This window comes from Pantherophis guttatus, chromosome 6 (genome assembly GCF_059756535.1).
Source record: "Pantherophis guttatus breed Tessera chromosome 6, ASM5975653v1, whole genome shotgun sequence".
Classification (NCBI taxonomy): Eukaryota; Metazoa; Chordata; class Lepidosauria; order Squamata; family Colubridae; genus Pantherophis; species Pantherophis guttatus.
This window is the reverse complement of record NC_142068.1, coordinates 69603982-69627110: the sequence shown is the minus strand read 5'-3', so window position 1 is coordinate 69627110 and position 23129 is coordinate 69603982. Positions and strand designations below refer to the sequence as shown.

The window sequence follows — 23129 nt, the reverse complement described above, 5'->3', positions numbered from 1 at the left end:
ACTTGAAAGAAATCACTTTCAGTCCCTTCCTCCTTCTCTCCAGATAGCCCAACTGTGTTTAGGATTCTAAACTTACATGAGTGAACAGAATAAACAGATGAACAAAATGCTGACCAAGAGGGGAAAAATAAATATTTGGACTGGATAAATTAAATGAAGCAGAACAAACACCTGCACAGAGAAACAGAGAGCACCACATTAAAACTGGATTTTGGAACAGAGATCTCACTTGGAATCAGTAAAGTGTCCAAATGCAAGCAGACTGGCTTAGTTAAATGAAATAATATTCATTACCATCTGTAAACCACGAAAGAGGGTTTTATTTTAAAAAAGGCAACCAGACTGATTTTTTTTTTTTTTGAGGAAGAAGACATTTCACTTCCTACCCTGGAAGCTTCATCTGTTGCATTGGATGCTTGGAAAATGGAAGGTCAGTTATTGACAGTTGAGATTAGTTGGGGTGGGGTGAGAGGTTCTAACAGGATGGTGGTGGTGGTGAAATGGAAATATTGTGTTTTGTATGCAGTCAACTGGTCTTAACACTGAGAGCCATTGTGGTTACTTGGGGTTTTGTCTGTGACCTCAGGGTCACCTGAATCAGTAGTGTGGAAACTTCTTGGAACAGCCAAAAGGGCTGAATTGTAAATTGGGGATACAGTAGGTGACATCTTATCACTCCTCCTCTATTGAGAGAGGGCTGCTCAATGTTAACATAAATCACCTCTATTACCCCTCTTTCAAACCTCTGCTTTCATCCATGCTGATGCTGCCAATAAACCATAATGCCTTTAATCAGGCTGCCCCCAAAGGTGTCCTTGCTGCACCAGAGTCCAAGGTATGTAATTGCTAGTGGATTCTGCATAAAGCCATTATTTGTAGTCAAGGAAACAGATTTTGAATATAGCTAATGCTTATTCTCTGTAATCATTTGCCAGTTTTGAGGACAGACACCCACAGTATCCGATTGTTTCATTAGGGTGAGAGAACACACATGGGTTCCGTACATGGGTGTTGCAAGGAAAGTTCTGCCAGCTTGCATATTGCATCACATGTACAAAAGGGGTGGAACTTCCAAGGTGAAGCTGCAAATCTTGATTAGTCATTTGGTCCCTTTGCAGATGCTCATATATTCAACCAACTCTGCCTTAAGACAACCAAGGACTATGTACTTCATGTGCATAGCTGAGCGTGTCTTAACCATAGATATGTAATTAGCATAGGCACAGATGTGTTAATCTGTGACAGTGGTGTTGGAAGAAATATCCTTCTGGGTTAGCTCCAAGTGGGGAAAAAGACACTGGAAACATGGAGACTGTTTGGAAAGATGGTTTAATGGTGGACAGGATCACATGGCTTGAGTTCCTGAACAGAAAAAGGGTGAGATACAGCAAATCCCCGGGTTTTATGCTCTCTCTGGCTTTGAACTTCCTGGGGCCCCGAAAGAGTATCCTGATTGGTTGTCAGACTTCCAGGGAGTGGGGGTCTTATTTAGCCTTGCTGGCTGATGTAATCTTCCCAGGTGCCATGTGGTGAGTTTCTGTTCTAGATGGGTCCCATTGTCTTGCAGATGAGGTCCATTGACAAAGATTGAGTTTCTGCCTCTGGCCCATTAACAAAGGGGGGGAGGCAGGAAGGTGGGAGTTGCTTTGTCTTTAAAACATGTTTCTCCATTTCTCAACCAGGGAAACATAATATTCTGTCTTTTTAATATTTCCTAAAATATTTCATTCTTCTAGGAAAGGGGTGGGTGCTAACTTCCTACAGTGGAAACAATATACTATTGCCATATCCTCAAGACTAACATTTTATTACTTAAAAGTCATGTTGAGACAATAGCTGAGTATTAAGTTGATGGAAGATTTGCATTATCGACTCTCAGCATGAATTTGAGTTAGGTCAAGGAAAGTTTTAGGTGTTCTACACGTTTCCAACTGGCCTCCCAAGTTTTCCCAAAATGAGCCTGGTTGTTTTTCTCTATAACACCCATAATTATACGATAATTATGATTTATGATTTTCTTTGCTGCAACTTTGTTCATCTCAGTGATGCCTTAATTTCCGTTGAGTGGAAACCTGGGCTAGACCAACTTACCCCTGCAACCTTAAACTACAATTGTATCTTCTTATAGTTTCGTAAGAAGAAAGAACCCAATGTTGGGTTCACCCCACCCCTCCCTCCCCTTGTCCCTTTTTGCTGATAATTCAGTACAGGCTTCATCAACCCATGTGGGCGGGGCCTTCCTCCTTCCCGTATCTCACTGCGCAGGCGTCCCGCTCAAGCAACGCTCCGGCTCTCGGGATGCGTGCGCACCTGAGCTGTTCCGCCTCCCCGCCTGTTGCTGGTTTGGCCGCCGCTGACGTAGCGCCTTCCTTTCTCTTTCCCCACCCCCGCCGCCGCTTCGGCGCTCCCTGCCGCCTCACCGGGAAGACTCCGCCACCGGCCAATGGCGGCCGCTCGGCTGTGAGCACGGAGGGCGTTAGGCATGGCCGGGCGGCGGGGCGCGGGGGGCGGCGGGGCGTTGGCGGTGGGTCCCTTGGGGGAAATGCTGCAGCAGTCGCCTTCGTGCTGCGTTGGGGGAGCCGCGTCGGAGCCCGCCCGCGAGCTCTTCGAGGCTTGCCGGAATGGCGACGTGGAGCGCGTGAAGCGGCTCGTGAGGCCCGAGAACGTCAACGGCAGAGACACGGCCGGCAGGAAGTCCAGCCCCCTCCATTTCGCCGCAGGTAACCAGCCTTGGCGCTCGCGCACCTTCCCCCTCCCCCCCCCCACCAACCGCCTCGGGCTCCTTCCCCTTCGAGGGCGCCTGGTTGACAATGTGGCAACCTCTCTCTTCATCCGCCCCCCTCCCCTCCCCTACCTTTCCTTGCAAAAGCAGGTGTGGTGGTTGTAGGTCTCTGGCTCTGGGCTGATATTGGGCAGATACTCCCTTCTCGACCGAGGTGGAGAAGAGCCACTTGGGGGACAGCGGCCGTCTGGGCATTTTATTTATTTATTTGGCGTATGGCGTGGCTGGGCGTATCGTTAATAAAAAAAAAAAAGGGGGGGGGAGCCAAGGGACATAATGGGAGCGGAAACTGGCCATTGAGGTGATTAATTTTCATTGAAATGAATGCTGAACTGCAGTGGAGGCTCAATGGATTTGGGAAGGGAAGGACTAAAATTTAAAAAAAAAAAATTAAAGGGGGGTTTCTCTTGGTAATAGGGGGGCTAGAATTAAAAAGGTTATTAAAAGGTTTTTCTGAATACAGGTAGTCCTCGTGTTACAGCCGTTCATTTAGTGACCGTTCAAAGTTAACGGCACTGAAAAATGTAACTTAATGGCCGTGGTTTTTTTGCATTTACAAACCTTTGTGACATCCCAGTGGTCACGTAATTAAAATTCAGGCGCTTGGCAAACGTCTCATACTTATGACGGTTGCGACCTTTTGACAAGCAAAGTCAATGGGAAAGCCAGATTTAACAACCTTAACAACCGGGTTACTAATGTAACAACTGCAGTGATTCACTTAACAATTCTGGCAAGAGTGATCCTAAAATGAGGCAAAATTCACTCAACTGTCTCGCTTAGCAACAGAAATTTGGGGCTCCATTGTGGTCTTAAATTGAGGACTACCTGTACCTTGAAAAATAAAAGGAGTAAAGAGAATGAAACAAAAGGGCAGTCAGGAAAGTAGAATGGGTACTATCACATCTTCCATATCTATCTCTTATCCCCTCTCTGCCATTCACCTGGAGTGGAAAGGTGGTTTGAGGACTGCACTTATGAGGCTTCTTTCTCCTATCAGAAGGGAGAAGGATGCGTGTAGATAAATAATGATGAGCGCGCACATACATAGCCTAAGACTTTTCTGGACCGAGTGGCCAAAGCGCACATGTGCCCGAACTCCCAAAATGCAATGTGTGCGCGGCCCTGGGCATGCGCCCTGCCCCCCCCCGCATGCCCTCCATGCATGTGCGGCAGAGACCTGAAGACCAGCTGGCCGGTGGGAGGTGCGCGCATGCGTGAACTGGGGCAACAGCTCGCATGCCATCAGAGGGCGCTGCGTGCTACCTCTGGCATGGGTGCTATAGGCTCGCCATCACGGGCCTAAGATAAGGATGGGCCTGTTTTGACTTCCTGTCAAAACAGGCCCATGGAGGTGGCATGTCTATACCACCTCCAAATACCTGTTTGCATTTCACAGTCAGTGGAAAATTGATGCAGACATTCAGGTCATCTGGTTGATATCGCAAATCAACCCTCAAAAAAATGTCCCACGATTGTTTCAAACGGATATTAAAAGCAAAGGAGAAAAAGATAGGATTAGAAGGTTTCTGTGGAAACTAAATATTCTTACTATTAATTCAGCTATCTAGAGAGACCTGAAACTATTTAAATATTGTGACACACTACCGTGTTTCCCTGAAAATAAGACCCTGTCTTACGTTTTTTTGAACCCTGGAATAAGTGCTTGGCCTTATTGCCATGCGCTCAAAAGCCCAATTGGGCTTATTATTAGGGGATATCTTATTTTGGGGGAAACAGGGTAGCAACCCCAAAGGGTACCATGATTTGTGGTATGGCACCAAAAGCTGTATGTATATTTAGAAGGACTAATAAGTCAATATTAAGGGGTATCCAAGAGCTATTTCCCCTTCTAAAAATGTAACCTGAAGGGACAATTGCTTATGGCTGATAATTATCCTTGATTTTTCCAATTTGTTCATTTCTAAAGGTAAATATGGTTTTTTTCTCTTCATAATTCCACAATTTTGTTAGAAATGTTTCTTATTTGAAGAATGTACTTTTTGGGCTTTATTTTGTTTAATGATTCCATACTAGGTCAAAGACTTCTTTTTATTTCAGGTTTTGGTCGGAGAGATGTAGTAGAATACTTGCTTCAGAGTGGTTCTAATGTACATGCACGAGATGATGGAGGACTCATTCCACTTCATAATGCTTGCTCATTTGGTCATGCTGAAGTTGTCAATCTTCTCCTGCGCCATGGTGCAGATCCTAATGCAAGAGATAATTGGAATTATACTCCTCTTCATGAAGCTGCCATCAAAGGCAAAATTGATGTCTGCATAGGTAACACTTTGATATTCTTTTTCCAGTGATTTCTACATAAAAAATTCAAGAATCTTTCTTAGCATAAACCAGACCTCCAAACTATCCAAGTCAAATTGACATTCTTGATTTAAAGTACTTTTAAATATCATTAGATATTTTTGAAAGTCTTTGTTTGTTAAATATGTTGAATTTTGTGGGTGTTGCAAAAGAATCCTATTATTTTGCTTATGTTTGTGGGAAGTTGGCTGAGGAATTAGTAATATGATCAGCATTAAGAATGGTTTAGGAGTTTATCCTTTAGTGTGTGCCTGGAAATATAATTAATAGCCCAACATAACATTATTCCTTGATCCATAAATATTTTGGACCAAACTACTATAATAATTCGAATTTGTCCTGATATGATTTTGTAGTCCTAGGCTCAGAGTTGCAGTTTCCATAATTTTTTTGCCAGAGGGAAGAGACAGAAAGATGCAAGATAAACATTTTCTGTTCCAGTTGGGGGAGGGGGGGAGAGAGAGAGAGTACATGAGTAACTGCACTTAAATTAGTCACAGGAAATAAATTAATATCCAGTTCTATGTATTTCTTTGAAAATTTGTATGTCCATTTCCTTGAAAATTTAGAGTAGGATCCGAATTGGTCAGCTGTTTTTTAAAACAACATGTAACATAGCTATCTGGAATCTGAAGATCAGGAACTTGAATATTCAAGGGAATTTTACTAATGTGGCTTCTGAATTTCATCATCCTTTTTGTAAACAAAGTTAAGTAAAAACAGTTGTTCTACTTGGCCAAACAAATGTACATGCAGATGATTTGAATATTTGAGGAGAAGCTGTTTAGCATAAAGATGAATTAAAGAAGTGGCTTGGGATATTAATGTAGCCTGGCTGTATTTAATATGTTTGTGTTCAGATATATCCCATTAGATAAATTAATCACAATAGGCTATTGATTGCATAGGAGCTGGCATGGTCCTCCAGGGAACATTGTGGGTGAAGATAAATGTGAATCTGAGTATCCCTGTTCCTAGTCTTACCTTAGCTACTGAACTGCACTAGCTCTGATAGATACATCTCAAAAAGTATGAGGAAAAGTCATCGTTGGTTTTGAGATATTGCATGCCTGCTAGAAGGCTAAGCATTCCACCAGAGGATTTTAAATATATTCCTGCTCCTTTTAGTATTGTTGCAGCATGGTGCTGATCCGAGTATCCGTAATACTGATGGAAGAACAGCACTTGACTTAGCAGATCCATCAGCAAAAGCAGTGCTTACAGGTGGGTGGAATCTTCCATAGTCCATTTCTTCTGGTAATTATCTTTTTTCTTAGCTTGATGGAATTTGAGGATGGTATATATAGTTATTAATATTATTTATTAAATTTATTTATTAAATTTATTAAAGAATCATGCTTCCATCATGATTCTGAAAAAATACCAGTATCCACTTCAAAATAAAACAATACATATATCACATATCTGGAAAAGTAATATAGAATTTTCACAAAATAGTCTTTCTCCAAAACGATCTGTCACCCATACTAGTCTGCAGCCTGAGGAAAGAGCTCTTTGCCTGCTGTTTTATTAGCTGTGCACAGTCTGAGTCTCCATCGCAGGAGGTTTTAAAAAATAACAAATCTACTTGCAGTATGTTAAACCATTCTAACATCCATGGAATAAAGCATCCCTCTGGTACTATTTTGAAGTTGGAATATTGGGCCCATTCCTATTAGAAAGGAAAATAATTCTAAAAAATATGTACATGAATTAGAAAATCCTAAGATTGCTATGTTAATTTTCAGGTGAATACAAGAAAGATGAACTATTGGAAAGTGCCAGGTAGGTGATGTTAAGAAAATAAGAAATATTTTTTAGTTTTGCTGGAAAAATAACATTACATCCAACTGTTGCAGTGTTCCCATGTGATCACCATTTGGGCACGTCATATTTATCTTCCAACAAACATTTTTTTAAAAAGTAACAATAAAATTCTTTGCTGGTAATATCTTCCTTAATGACCACAGGGAATTCACTTAATGATTATAGTAGAAATGATGTTATAAGTCTCTAGCAATCATGCAATGTTTCATTTTGTGATGAGTTACCCGTCCCATTTGTGGTCATTAGGCAAGGACTACCTGTATGCAGATATTTGTCCCATTATTTTGGTGGGTGGGGAGATGGAGTTGCAGATTAAGGGTATCACATCAAGGCAGGGTTAGCAGCACAATTCCCCTTCCTTTTCTAACAACAAAACAATTGAGTAGATCTTTAGTTCCTTTAGGAGTATTTCTTAAATTTTAATTTGTTTCAAATGTAATGGTCTCTTGTAATTAAATCTGACCTGAAAACGTTAGCTTGAGTAAGACTTGAAGATTTTTTTCTTTGGTCCAATTTTATTGTTGTACAAGTCTTGCATTATAACTGTAGTCTAAAAATAGGTTTATACTTTCTAATTGTTTAATATAAGGAAAAATAATAAAAGGTATGTAATAAAAATGGCATGAAAGAAGGTGCTTGAAAATATTATACATTTATAATACAATTATCTTTGCCATGTAAGAGAATGAATGAGAGAGCCTAGAGGCAGAATGAAAAGAGGGATCAGCCTAGAATCTCTGTGTAGCTACAAGCAAACTATATCTCAACACCCCTTGAGTCCCACTGACCCTTATCTAACTCATCAGGTGCTGACTTAGTTGAGAAGATTTCCTGTGCATAGGCTATTAGCAATAAATCAGCTTAATTGAACCTTCATATGTGGACTTGATCTTTTACCCTTACAGTCCATTTGGAAGCAATACCAATTCAGCTACATTTGTGTGCAGGTTAATATGTATACTTCACAATACTTTTTTGTTTGTGCCTTTGAGTCAGTATTGACTCCAGGCAACTGCCTAGACAAGTCTCTGGTATTCATGGCAAGGTTTTTCAGAAATAGTTTGCAATTACCTAGGTCTGAGAGAGAATGACTGGCTCATGGTTTTATGCCCAAGGCAGGACTCGAACTCAATCTCCCGGTTTCTAGCCTGATGATTTAAGCACTATACCATGTGTTATTTAAAATAAATCATTAAATCTTGGCAAATGGAGTTTAAGCATAATGAGCATACAAAGCATAATAGGTAGAAAGCTAATTACACTTGTAAAATCAAGTCTAAAGATATATATTTAATAATTAGACTTAATATAGTAATAGTTTGCCTTGCAGAGATGAGTAAAATAAATAAATTACTTTATTACTAATCAAATTGAGGAAAATGAAAGTTTGCAGTTTGCAAAATGTTCATGAATATTAATTTTCTTTTTAGGAGTGGAAATGAAGAAAAATTAATGGCTCTTCTAACACCATTAAATGTCAATTGCCATGCAAGCGATGGCAGAAAGGTATTTTTAAACACATTCGTTTTTTTTTGAATTAGCAAAATAAGAAAATGACATTAAAGTTATTTGATAATATTTCACGTGATGTAATCTTTAGCTTTGGGTTGTTTTACTTATATTTTTACTTTATAGTGTTTATAAGAAATAAAAGTTTAATAGAACTTTTCAAAACTCAGGTAGCAATATTACTAAGAAAACTTGAGTTTGTTCAAGTACTATAATTACCATATCGTAAAATACTACCAAGCTAAGCAATAATTATATTTGTGCTTGCAGGAAGAATAAATGTAAATTGGTTGTCTTCTATATTCATATTGGTAGTATCTTTGAGAGCTGAAGGATTTCCTTAAATTCAGTTTCTTTTTACATTCATCCTGAACCACTTCTTTAAGTCCATTTCATAGTTCCTCTGGTCCTCTTAACAATGAGATTCAAGGCTTCTTGGTGTTTTTCTTGAAAAGGGTGGCTACATTCTGAAAATCATTGTGGATAATTGGTTGTCTTTCTTCTTTAGCTTAAATTGGAACTTGCTCAAGAGGAGTTCATATTCTGTTCAGTAGTTAGCACCTGGTCATATTTTTGATGTTATCACCAAGCTTTTACAAAAATAGTCAGTTATTTTTATATACTCCAACTGGTGATGTCTGTATATACAACCATTACTTTGGTTGTTTGAAGACAGTGTTAGCTATGAAGGAATAATTGGGTCGCAGAAATCGATTTCTCTTTCATTTTGATTTCCTGAGTCAGAGTTCCCCAACCTTTCTGGCTCTGCGGATTGGCAGAAGTGGGAGAGGTGATGGTTCTGCGTGAGTGTCTGGAAAGTGCATGTGCACAGCTCAATTTGCATGAATGGTGTGTGCACACACACCTGCCGCTCACCCAAATGGAGCGCAAGTGCACATGCTTGCCTGCTGCTCATGCAAGTGGGGGATGCGCACATGCGTGCACCCACTGTTTCCACAACCCAGTTGCAAACACCTCACAGCCTACTAGTGGGCCACAGCCCAGAGGTTGGGGACCCCGTTCCTAAGTAATATAACTCAGCTACATTATCCTATTTAATATTTCCAACTTTACATTCTAGTAGTAGTAAATCTTGTTTGTATACTTCGTTGGTTTCAAATCTACATCAGTAGTAGCATAAATTTGGATGATGATCATATTAAAAGATCCACAAAATCTAATTACATTGTAGCCAAGTACTATTCTTGCTCTACCCTTCCTAACTATGCAGTTCCTTCTATGTTTTTCATGTCCTGGACAGTATGATCCTTTGAATGAAAGTATCCAGTCCTAGTCCACTTCAAGATACCTAAGATATCAATTTGCAGTTTTTACATTTTTCATTGTATTGCTCATGTTCATACTTCTTACATTCCATGTTCCCACTATAATTCTGTCTTTGCAGCTTTAGATTTTCTTTTCCTGTATGGCAACATCAATAGCTAGATATCCTGAGACTAGATAGCCTAGCCACATTATAAACACCATTAGTTCTCTGAAAGATCCTGGACTCCTTCTCAGTGGCACATTGAGTGCCATTCAACTGGGGGCCCATCTTTCAACACAGTATCATCAACCGTTTGATACTTTTCTGTGCATGTGGTTTTCTGGTAAAAAAAAAAGGGGGTAGTTACCATTGTCTTCTGCCAATATGAATTAATGCCTTTGCTATTGTCCATAAAATGAACATCTGCCTTCAGATGCTTATCATTGTTGGCTGTTTGCTTTAGCTAGCAACTAGGATGACTTTCATACCTTGGGTGATCCTGCTGGGGATATATAGTATTGAGAACACTCCAGGTGTTGTTTGCTCATTCCTCCCAGGAACTCCCCTTCACCCACCAAGATGAGCCAGAAGACCAGGGCTTGAGGAGAGGAGAGGAACGTTTAACAGATTATTTTTTTAAAAAAATTAAAAGCTGTTTTCTATATTTGTTTGTTAGATCTAAGTTTATTATATTCAATCTTTTCTTTCTAGTCAACTCCATTACACTTAGCTGCTGGCTATAACCGTGTTAAAATAGTGCAGCTATTATTACAACATGGAGCAGATGTTCATGCAAAGGATAAAGGGTGAGTGTCTAAGAAGATGATGCTTTAAGAGATTTTTATTAATTTTCCCATGTATTGCCTGAAAAGAAAATAGTTCCACATTTCAGACAGAAGACAAAAAAGGTTGCACTATCCATTCCCCTTCGTTTATCAACTGCTTTATCAAATATGTCAACTATATACACTCTGGTAGTTTTCCTGCTTAATCAACAATGATTACCAATTCCTTCTAAAATCAATATTATTGGAGCTTATTTTCTCCAAGAAATAGGTATTTGTGATAAGTGTTTGTGTGCACTTCTATATATGGATATGCAATGGAGGCTGCATTCCAACTAATGTTAATAGGATTAATAACTCTTTAAAATTAATGTATATAAACCAGTACAATTGACACTATACCTAGAGAAAGAATTCACAGATTTCTCTGCTAGAGATGGATTTGATTTGCCCATTTGTAGGAGGGGCAGTGGTTAGAATGCAATATTTGAGGCTAACTCATTGCTCACTACCAGGAGTTCTATTCTGACTGGTTCAAGGTTGACTCAGCCTTCCATCCTTCTGAGATCAGTAAAATGAGGACCCAGATTTTGGGGGGCAATATGCAGACTCTGTAAACTGCTTAGAGAGGGCTGTAAAGCACTATGAAGCGGTATATAAGTGTTATTTCTATTGTTTTTTGTAGCATCTGGATAATCTTGGAGAGCAACCCTATGTACAGTGCATTACCATTCAACTATTAGATGACTAGCATATAGGTGACTTAACTGAAGGGTCTCCCATTCTAGGAACATCTGCAAATTCACATATTGGATGGATACATACAAAGATCCTGCAGACTATTAACATCAAATAGCTATTGGCAATTATAGTAAGAGTGGAGAAATGACATAATTTTCCCAGCCTTATCGCCAACACTTATGTTTGGCCAAACTTGCTCTTTATCTTCCTTCATTAATATTCGGGGGGGGTGTCTTCTGCCACTTCATTTCCTGGAGCTCCTTTGTAAAGGTGCGTGCTGAGATTAGCACACAAGTAGGCCATAAAGTCAATGTGGCCATGGTCTCCATTATCTACCTATTTTATAATTAACATCTTGGCTGAACTATCCATCAGATCCTCAGGAAAAAAACCTCAAGTTTTATCTGGAACCCGATAAGGTCTTTAAGTCTTTGGAGACAGGGTGATGATCTTGTAGGCCCTGTGTCCCTGTGAGGCAAGGTGACATAACTGAACTGGGAGGCAATCGGCATGATTTGTCCACAACAATAGATTGATGGTAAAGTCCTCTAAAACTAGATCACATCGCAACTGCCCCAAGCTAATAACCAGATCCAAAGTGCAACCACTATTGTATTTATGGGGCATTTCCTATTGATTGTCTTTGATTCAATAGCAACTTCCTCAATTATTCCTCCAATTAAACACTATGTTAATAGTTTTTTTATATTAAATATATATTAATGTCACTACGTGCCATTTAACATTTGATAAAAGTCTTCTAAATTTTATCTGGTTTTCTACTTTGTCAGATAGACATTTGGATTTTCTCATTACTATAATGATCAATGATTTTTAACAATTGTCTACACTTTTCAGAGATCTGGTGCCTCTTCACAATGCCTGTTCTTATGGGCACTATGAAGTAACAGAACTTCTAGTAAAGGTTAGTACATAATAATGTGCAACTTGTATAGACAGATTTCCTTATGTTTTACACCTATGCAAATAATTTGATAAATGGAGAAGTGCTGTTAGCATTTGTTCATTAGATTGATATCCTGTCTTTTGTTCAACAGGTCAAACCAACATACCTTATCTCCACCCATTAGTCCCACAATAATAACCTTGTTAGGTAGTTTGATTTGAGATTGGTTGGCCCAAAGTTACCCTGTAAACTTCCATGTGCAAGACTAGACTTGCTGGTGTCATGCAGTGTCTTATCACTGCACCACATTGGGATCTAACAACAAGGTGCTTATTGAAGGCACAAAACAAATGCTCAGACTCAGCATGTAAGTTTCAGGGGCTTCATAGAAGCAGCATCCAACATGATAGCTACTAGAAAACTCTGTTTTTTCACTTCATCAGCTTTCCAGGGGAGTAGGTTTCTTGGCATATCTATAAAAATAGAAAAACAATTATGTTGTGTCTTCAAGAATATCTAATAGAATTCTTTGCTTGTCCAATGATCTTTACAAGGCTATTTTACTTAGTCTGTCAAAAAAATAAATAAAAATATCCAGGTCAGTTAAAATTTGTCCTCCAAAACAAATCACTACATACATTTATTGAGAAAAATGTTGAACTTGAGCTGGTAAAATGGGTTTTTGTAAAAATGTGTACATTTCTTGTTTATTGATTTTTACCTTAGAACAACTAATCTTTCTTTGCTTTTTATAAAAACTGCTTATAAAACTTGTTTATAAAAACAAACTTCAAGTATTTTATGTAAAAAAAATGTGTGTGTGTGTGTGAGAGAGAGAGAGAGAGAGAGAGTCTTAAGTCTCTCCCTCTCTCTCTCTCTCACACACACACACACACATACAAAGGTTAGATTGGATCTCTTATCTTCCTCCCTCCCTGCTTTAGGCAGGCTTAGAAAGTCTGCCAGGCCCGGCATACTGCAGACACCCCTTTGCCTGGCTTCCCTCCTCTGTGGTCTCCTCGGTGCTCGCTCACATTCTCCCGCCCCAGTCTAGCTTGACATAGGTGGCAACACAACTCACATTGCCCTTTGCAAGCCCGCTGTCAGTGAAGCTGGGCGTCAGTGAGGGCTGGCTTTTTGCCTAGCTTTGTCTGGATGTCGGGAAAATGGACGGGGACCTGGGGGGGAAGCCTGTATCAAGCTAGACTGCGAAAGCTGGCTGCGAGAGGAAGAGAAGCCGAGTGAGCTGGACCTAGACGTTTCCCGAGTCCCAGAAGCAGCAATTTCGCACTCTTCCCTTCTTCGCACGGGATCATCCAGCAGCGGGAACGGAGAGGGAAAAGGGGGCAGCAACGTCTGCTAGCATTGTGGGGAAAGTGCCACACAGAAACATCAGCATGCAGAAGCGCCGCCCCCTCCTCCCTCTCCATTCCCATTGCTGGGTGATCCCGTCGAAGAAGGGGGCTAGCAGAGTGGGGAAAGTGCGAGGTTGCTGCTTCTGGGACTCGGGAAGTGTGTGGGTCAGGCTCGCCTGGCTTCTCTTCCTCTCAGCTTTCCCAGTCTAGCTTCCTCTCCAGACCCCTGTCCGTTTTCCCCCCAACAGCTGGACAAAACAAAAAGCCAGCCCTCACCAGTGTCCAGCTTCACCGACAGTGGGCTTGCAAAGGGCAATGTGAGCTGCATTGCCACCTGTGTCAAACTAGACTGGGGATGGAGAAAGCATGAGCGAGCCAATGGTGCTTTCTTTCAGCCTTCGCCCAAAGCCCCGCACCACACCAGGAGGCTGAAGTTGGAATTTCTGCCCCCCACTGACCCGCGCATACCTTGGCAATGGGACTATTTCTCTCCGTCTCCTTTTCCTGTTTTGTCTGCTGGATCGGCGCGGGGGGGGGGGGCGAACCTAGCTTTGCTGCCCCTTGCAGCTAGGAATCTCAAAGCCGAGAATGAACGTTTGTCTTGTAGCCAGTAGCCCAGGTGCTAGATCGGCCCCCTGCAAACTCCGTCTCTTGGGGAGCCCGGATGAACCTTTGCACACCACCCGCTGAGGCTGAAGGTGGGGTGGAGCTAATAGGTGGCCTGAAGAAGCCCAGCTGGCTGGCGGGGCATCCTACCACCAACAGCTCTGCAGGAAAAGAAACTGCTTTTTTTTGCCGAGCCGACACAGGGTCGCATTGTGGCTCTCGTATTGGGTTTCAGGAGGAGGATGGGATCCCGTCTCCCCCCATTGTGAAGTGCGCAAGTGAAAAAGTTTACTCAATCAATCCCAACTTTGCAAGAACTTTTTCTTCCGCAAGAAGTTGGAATTGATTGAGTGAAACGCGACGGAGAAACGTGATTGGGGCTGGGCAGGGGAACTGCGCACGTGCCACAGAAAGGGCTCTGCATGCCACATCTGGCATGTGTGACATAGGTTCACTATCACGGAACTAAATCGCAGTTAATTAAATTCCAGGTAAAAATTCTTAAGTCTGTGATCTTAAGTGAATGTCTCACATGTAAACTATTCTGCCATTTTGAACTTCACTAAAAGGACAAAATAATGCAAAGTATGATTTTTGCCCCTACCTCGTTAAGCATTCCTAGACAATTGTTAGATAGAACATCCTTCCATGTACATTAGAGCTCTACTTTAACATTTTTCCAGGAGAAAATTATATATGATTCTCTTTCCTCTCCTAGCATGGAGCCTGTGTAAATGCAATGGATTTATGGCAGTTTACTCCTCTTCACGAAGCAGCTTCTAAGAACAGAGTAGAGGTGTGCTCCCTCTTGCTGAGTTACGGTGCTGACCCTACACTGTTAAACTGCCATAATAAAAGTACAATTGATTTGGCCCCTACACCTCAGTTAAAAGAACGATTGGCATGTGAGTACAGAGAAAATAAGATGAACAGAGATTATTACTTTTTTTCAGTTTTCTAGATGGATCCATTCAATGGCTGATCTTGATAATCATCCACTGTTTGTAATTGATTCCTATTTCTATAATTCTGAACGTCTGTGATATTTGAGGCTTAAATGCCATAAAACTTTCTTTTTCTCGTAGATGAATTCAAAGGCCATTCGTTACTACAGGCTGCAAGGGAATCAGATGTGAATCGTGTAAAAAAGCATCTCTCTCTTGAAATTATTAATTTCAAACATCCTCAGACTCACGAAACTCCTTTGGTAATTCTGTTGATCATACCTTTTCGATGAAAGTTGTCTGTTACCGGTAGTCCTTCATTTATGACCATTCATTTAACAATGGTTCAAAGTTACGATGGCACTGAAAATCATGACTTAGGACTTGACTTCAAAGTTACAACTTTACACCACCCCCTAAGGTCACGTCATTGCAGTTTGAGTGCTTTGCAATTGACTCACATTTACAACTAGTTGCAGTGTCTTGTGGTCACATAATCATGATTTGTGACCTTTGCAGCCTGCAAAGTCAACAGGGGAAGCCAGAATCGCTTAATAACCACATGATTTGCTTAATGATGTCATGGTGATTTGTTTAATGACTGGTAAAAATGGTCATAATATCAGATCTGGTCATGTGATGATTCATTTAATAACTGCATCTCTTAAGTCCAAATTGTGGTCATAAATCAAGGACTACCTTTCTGGCCAAATTGAGCAGATGAAGAATCAAAACATGATTTCTTTCTCTACTGGAAAGAATTAAGATAATTTATAATCTCAGCATAGTGCATTGGTTGTACATACTTTTGTCTAATTAGATGCTTTTCTAATTTCTGCTTTATATATATTATTTTCATGTACCTTTTATTGTAGTCACCAGTTTTCAGCACTATAATTATGTAGAGTAATTACCATTTTAAAATGTTTTGGAAGTAAGGCTTTGGAGCATAGTGTTCTTCCTTAAAAGAAGCTTGTAGTTTTTCAAGCTTTCACACCAATTTTTTTTAAAAAGATGCAGCTTCCTAAATGAGTTGATTCAGTAAACTTGTATATGTCTTGAAGCAGGTGCAGCTTTTTTTTCAGGCTCACTTGAATGTTGAAAAAAGAGGGTCTGCTTTTGATTAGGAAAGAGGTCCTGTGCTCACCTACCTCTGAATAATGTTAAAAATATGCTCAGCCCTCATTTCACTGGTGTTAATATTGGCTAGCAAATAATATCATAATCTCATCCTTTAATAGCATTGTGCTGCTGCATCTCTATATCCTAAGCGAAAGCAAGTCTGCGAGTTACTTCTAAGAAAAGGAGCCAACATCAACGAAAAGACAAAAGAGTGAGCTGGTTTCTATTTTCTATTCCTTTTATCTTATTCATCCATGGATATGGTAAAAAAAACACACATGCCACACAGGTTTTGTCCCTTTCATTTTATCCTCACAACTACCCTGTGAGATAAGATGTGAGAGTGAGTGACTTAATTCAAAGAAAATCAGTGACTTTGACATCAATTCTTCTGATATGGTTTTCTCTCTGGGCCCTTTCCAACTTTTTTTGGATTGTGGATGAATTTGAATTTTGGAAAATGTCACAACATGAGTGTTCTTGGGAAGTTGTAAAATACAGGTTATAGAATGCAGGCCACCACTAAATTTCTTACTGCAGTGAAATACTATTTCTCAAAAAGTGCTCTTCGAATTCACAATTTACTACGCTATATGGATGCTTATTTCACAGAAAAGCAAATACATTTATCTTTATTGCCTGTAAATAACTTTAGAACTAATTTTAATTTTAAAATTTAGACTTATCCCCAATTACTTACCCTTATGCACATTTTACCTTTCCCTCAGATTAAGTCTGTGAATGTTCTTTTGCCTTTGGTATATACAGGCACATAGAGATATGGTTTCATTGATTGTTATATATGCTGCCTTTTCTAGGAATTCGAGGTAGTTTATGTGGGATCTATATTTTATTCTCACAGCTTGGATTGAGAGTGAGTGATTGTCTTAAAATAATCCAGTGAGCTTCTGTGATCAACATCTTAATTACTGAACCTTGTTACTTCTCACTTCCTCTTACCTTTTCTGCTACTCCTTAGATCTTATTTGCAACCCAGGCTTACATTACAGCATCTTTTACTTCCTTTCAAACCATTCCTTCCAGTGGGAGAGGAGGAGGTATCTAAAATGGATAGCTTCCCACTGTCTAATCCTTTTCTTTCAAAGAAAGGTCTGGGCCTATACTATATGAACTCAGTTTGCTATTGAGTTGCCAAAAATATTTGAGATGTGCAAGGACGTATTGGCTGCCAAAGGAGTGTCAAAGAATGCCAACAGGCATTGTGTTGTTTACTTTAACTCCCATCACATCTGTACTAATTTTCAGCATTCTGAAAACTCATTCAGCAAGAATGAAATGGAGATCAATTATGACTTATTTTGTTTTTATAAAGCTTCCTGACACCTCTTCATGTGGCATCAGAAAAAGCTCATAATGATGTTGTTGAAGTAGTTGTGAAGCATGAAGCAAAGGTATGAATCATTTTTAGCATAAATCAATCATATTTTTGGGCAGAATAAAAAAATGACATGTACATTTATAAATGTTTATAATTAAACTTTGAGAAGAGCATCATTTATGATTTTTGTTCTCTTCCAACTGTATAGAGGCCAAAAGAAAGGTGGTGCTTAACAGTATTGATATTTTGGGGATTTGATAGCCTGTCATTCCTGTGGAAATCAGTAGATGATGGTAGGAACAGCAATTCTGGATATTAATATAGTCAGTAGAGATGTGCAAAACATTTCATTGAATATCCTCAGAATGTCTGTTCCAGACTTTGGGACAGAAGTTGTAATAAACTATTTCAAGGTTGTACTACTTGCAGTACATGTGGAATGTACTGTTTTGAGGTCAGAGAAGATACTATGACTTTGGAAAGGCTGTTCAGCCTTAAAATATTTGCTGCCTTTTAGTACTCTTGTTTTCTCAAAGTAGACAGTTCTCTATTGTTCCATTATGAACTTCTCTAAAGAACCAGATACCATACTCTGTACTTCCTGCATTGTTAAGATTCTCTGATAATTTTTAGGTCAATGCTTTGGATAATCTTGGCCAGACATCTTTGCATAGAGCAGCGCACTGTGGCCACTTACAGACATGCCGGTTGTTGTTGAGTTTTGGCTGTGATCCCTCCATTATATCACTACAGGGTTTCACAGCTTCTCAGATGGGAAATGAAAGCATTCAGCAGTTGCTACAAGGTAATAATGTATAGTTTTTGTTTGTGTTTTTTGCATTTTAACAAAGGCCAATTAGGAATCTTTGCTAAATTCCTTTGAACTAATAGTTCCCTGAAAAATGATCTGAAGAGGCTTTAGAGAAATGAACAAACAAAAAGTTAATTCATGATGGCCTCACAGATAACTAACAGAATGACCATGCCTGATTTTTGTACACAGTTAATGCATGGATAAAAGTTGATCATGTTCCTGTTCTATATGTGAAGGAAGACCGAAATGCCCATTCAATCTTTTCAATTGTTCCAGTCGGTCATTTTATAGCTAATTTGGACTGATAAATGTGAATCTGTCTGACTTTGGCATTTATGATTACTAACTGTAGTCTTTTTGAAAACAGAGCCACTTGCCTCAGATTGCATTTAAATTGGCATTTCTCTATACTAAATGATAATATTAATGGCACCTTTTTGATTTTGTACTTTGATATATGTAATACTTGATAAGTATTAAGTTCTTCTTCTACAGAAGGTGTTCCTTTGGGCAATTCAGAAGCCGATCGACAGTTATTGGAAGCAGCAAAGGCAGGAGATGTAGACACAGTAAAGGTAAAACAATTTGATGGTTGCAGAAGAAAGTTAACATCTAACAAGAAAAGCAAATCAGTTTAGGTTGTCCTTAAATCTTTGGAGATAGAAAAATTGAAAATCAAATTTCACTTTGCACCTTAACTGGTTTGAAAAATCTCAGATTTAAAACAACTAAATTATAGGCAAACTGCAGACTTCTGTCTTCATTGCGCCCTCAGTAATTGGCCAATTCAGCTGCTTTGGAAAGATGCATTTTTTTTTAAAAGGACAAAATGACCTGAGAAGTCATATTTGCATTATTAGGACAATTTTAATTTTCCATTTAGGGTTTTCCTTATTCAAATATGGACTTGGATGTCAGAAAAAGTCACCAAGACTTCACTGCATCATCTTAGAAATATGTGTAACCATGCTAATGAAAATAGTATGATAAAGATATATGATAAACCTTACACATGATGATAATAACAATAGACACCAATAGGTATTTGAAATACTGTTTTTTTTAGCAACTCTTTAAAAAATTGTATGCTTCATGACCTTCATAAGAATCATTTTTGTCATCTTCATTCTCCTATTGGTTAAGGTTTAATGTGGATGTGTACTCAAAATTTGAAACAGTTTTTAGACCCCAAGTGTTTTTTTTTTTATCATTTTGAAAGTGTTTCATTATGAAATGTTTTGAACTTGAAATGCCCCCAGAATGATTGAATATCCAGTTTCAGTCTCAAAAAGGGCACTTCCTGTTCAGAGCAGTTCATATTCAAAGAGTATGCATACCACTTTCTGGTGCACTTGAGGTTCCAGTTTACAATGTATAATGAATCACTAAATACCTAAGCTAACTGAACAATTCTTTCCCAGTATATTCTCACAATAAAAGATTGAACTGAGAGGCTGCTTCCCATTTACTTTCTCTACTCTATATAGTCCCTTCATGCTCTCTGAAAATACGTTCAGGAGAGTTGGGAGATTTTCTTGAGTAGTAAGAAAGGGAACCTTTGGAACTGGGAAGAAGGTAAATAACCAAAATAAGCTCCATCAATTATTTAGTGGGACCCCAGGATTTTACCTAGCTTTTTAGTTTCTGTCTAGTGTTCCAGAATAGCTTTTGAGCTTGTCTGTGTTCTTGGAATGTGATATCAATAACATTGGGAACAGAGGGATTTCTTTTTAAAGTATAAGAATTTAAATCATCCAATGTTCCAGATTGAACTTTTAAGATAGTATTGATGGTATCAGAAATATAAAGCAGGAGGGTTGAAGACTTGGTGCTGTAATTTTTATGCTGCTTCAATCTAAGCAATTCCGTGTGAATAAAAAAAATTCAATACAAACAAAAGAATCAACATTTTACTTTTTAAACAAGGAATACATGATTAGTAGAATATATCTACAGTGTTTACATCTTGCTCGAACATTGTACATCTCATTCATTCCCTCAGTCCTCAGAGGATTATGGAAGGAGCCAATCCTGCCTCTGAGGGCCGGTTATTCCACAAGAAGGGAGCTCCCACATGGTCACCCATGTCCAAGTCTCCTGCTGCTGGATTTTCTGACAGGAGGAAATTTTCAGTATGTCCTTCCTGCTTGTGCATATCGGGTAGGGAGATTCTGCCATTAATGTTCGCCTCAATTTTTGCATTCCACAGAAGTTATGCACAACGCAGAGTGTGAATTGCCGGGATATTGAAGGGCGCCAGTCCACACCGCTTCACTTTGCAGCAGGATACAATAGAGTGTCTGTAGTTGAATATCTTTTGCAGCATGGGGCTGATGTCCACGCAAAAGACAAAGGGTAAAAATCCACTCCATATTTGGTTTGCAAATGCTCACATTTCTTCTGTTTGTTCATTTGTTTTCAGGGATGGCAAGCCTTGAAGGTCTATATTCCTAGATACTTGTATTACAAATCTTATGCATAAAGTTTTGTGCAATTAAGGCTTCATCTCTCTGCATATAACTTTTTTGTCTGTATATGACAAAAATGTTATGAGGAAGTTAATCAATTATTTATTTATTTGCTGCCCATCTCATATCCAATGACTGAGTGGTTCCTTGTGACGCATATTGTGGATGGAAAATTTATAAAGTGACACAAATCCATTGTAATGCAGGTGTTGGGTATTGGCACAAAGAGGAATGGAGAATTCCCTTTCTTACTGCATTTATTTGGGTTCTGTCATGATACATGGTATCATTGGTGGGTTGCTACCAGTTCTCCCCAGTTCGCCGGTAGTGGAGATGGTGAGGTGAGAGCAAACCGGTTTTCTCTGATGGTTAGCTTGGCCCTCTGCCTGCCCCTGCATTATACATATCTTATATTCGGTCATTTTTAGCCCAGCTGAAAGGTGCGGCAGAGTGGATTGCTGCGTCTCAGCTGTTCCTTAATACACACAGCGCGTGCATGAAGCAAACAGGTGGTAACACCGGTTGAAACCCACCACTGCATGGTATCTATTATATTGCCTTTTTATCATAATACTCTTTAATGCCCACTTCACTGATTATATAAAATATGTTATGATAACTACTTGATCAATTATGTATGCTGTATTTGTAATGTGACTACAGTCATTGTAATAAGTAATTTCTGAATTATTAAAGCACTTAGTCCAGGGGTGTCAAACACAAAGCCCGTGGGCCGGATCCAGCCCACGGGGCCATCCTGGAAAATGTAAGGGGCCAGCCCACGTCCTTCAGCCCAGTCTACCTAATGCGAAGAGGCAACATCAGGCCAGTGTAGCTTCGGCCCGATTTACCCGATGCAAAGAGGAAACATGCCAGCAGTTTGGGGAGTGGCGTCAAGCTGGCCATGCCCACCCAGTTACCACCACCCCCAGGGTTAACCACAGTCCTGATGCAGCCCTCTATGAAATTGAGTTTGACACACCTGACTTAGTCCATCAGTATACTATTATTTAAAACTTCAGATTAATAATTTTTCCTGAAGGTTACTATGCTATCTTTTTTTTTAAAAAAAAAAGATTTTATTAAACAAAATTAAAACATTTTTTACAATTTTCTTCTTTACAACATTTCCATATCAGTATTCATCTCATATATATCCATCCCCCCCCACCTTACTTCAGTTTACCTTTATCTATACATATGGTTCTAATATTTATTTATACATATTGGTATATCAATGTACTACATTACAATCATATATTATGTGTCATTTCCATTTCTACAAGTTTGTTATTACATTCTAACTCCTGTATCTTCCTCGTTTAATCTGTCCTTACCCTTTGCACCTCTCCTCTAACCATTCATACCATTTATTCCATACCATATAGCACTCTGTTTCTCCCTTATCTTGTATTTCTTTTGTGAGTCTATCCATCTCTGCGCACTCTAAAACTTTCCTTATCACGTTTTCCTCTTGATGGTATATTGTTGTTCTTCCAATTTTGTGCATATATTATTCTCACTGCTGTTGTGATATGGATAATTAAATATTGTATTTTTTGTCATAATTCCCTGAAAGTATTCCTAACAAAAATAATTCTGATTTCATATCTATTTGCTGTTTGGTTATCTCTTCTAAATATATTCTTATTTTATTCCAATATTGTTTTGCTTTGGGGCACTTCCACCACATGTGGTAATATGTTCTCTGATTTGGTTTACATTTCCAACAGGTTGATGAAGTATTTGGGAACATTTTAGCCAGTCTCGCTGGTGGGAGATGCCACCTATAAAACATTTTATACATGTTTTCTTTATGAGCTACTGACATCGTCAATTTATAGTTTTTGTTCCAAAGTTTCTCCCATTTCTCCAATTCAATATTATAGCCGAAGTTTTTGGCCTACTATGCTATCTTTTTAGAGTATTGAAATATTAGTTTAAACTGAAATTTCTGTTTTCCTTCAAAAATTTCAGTGGCCTGGTTCCTTTGCACAATGCTTGTTCTTATGGACACTATGAAGTGGCAGAACTTCTTGTTAAACATGGTGCAGTTGTGAATGTGGCTGATTTATGGAAATTCACTCCTTTGCATGAAGCTGCAGCAAAAGGAAAATATGAAATTTGTAAACTACTGTTACAGGTAAATAGCTTGAAATGCATGCCTTATGAAAGGTTTATCCCATGACATCTAGATGATGTGTGTGTAAAATTCAATTGTATTCATAATGTTTCACATGAATAGAGGAAATTATCTAAATTGTGCAGGTTGTGACACAAATGCTAGAAGGAATATGGTGGATTGTTGTACATTATAGTGGAATTAATATGTATTTTT

General features: G+C 39.1%; 1 protein-coding gene across 8 annotated transcripts in view; it reads left to right on the top strand.

Moving 5' to 3' along the window:
• Positions 1 to 2251: 2251 nt before the first annotated feature.
• TNKS2 (tankyrase 2) overlaps positions 2252 to 23129 on the top strand; it is a 36666-nt gene continuing 15788 nt past the window's right edge. For 2 of the 8 annotated variants that reach the window (XM_087871716.1, XM_087871712.1), the window contains exons 1-15: positions 2252 to 2720; positions 4844 to 5068; positions 6236 to 6331; positions 6856 to 6892; positions 8365 to 8440; positions 10422 to 10516; positions 12095 to 12161; positions 14823 to 15009; positions 15190 to 15311; positions 16290 to 16381; positions 17504 to 17582; positions 18143 to 18314; positions 18822 to 18898; positions 20533 to 20678; positions 22769 to 22934. In XM_087871716.1, the coding sequence (XP_087727842.1) occupies positions 2483 to 2720; positions 4844 to 5068; positions 6236 to 6331; positions 6856 to 6892; positions 8365 to 8440; positions 10422 to 10516; positions 12095 to 12161; positions 14823 to 15009; positions 15190 to 15311; positions 16290 to 16381; positions 17504 to 17582; positions 18143 to 18314; positions 18822 to 18898; positions 20533 to 20678; positions 22769 to 22934 (1875 nt within the window). In that variant the 5' untranslated portion in view covers positions 2252 to 2482. Of the gene's footprint in view, positions 2721 to 4843; positions 5069 to 6235; positions 6332 to 6855; positions 6893 to 8364; positions 8441 to 10421; positions 10517 to 12094; positions 12162 to 14822; positions 15010 to 15189; positions 15312 to 16289; positions 16382 to 17503; positions 17583 to 18142; positions 18315 to 18818; positions 18899 to 20532; positions 20679 to 22768; positions 22935 to 23129 lie in introns of all 8 variants that reach the window. The other 6 variants (XM_087871715.1, XM_060682966.2, XM_087871719.1 and 3 more) reach the window with 4 other exon arrangements.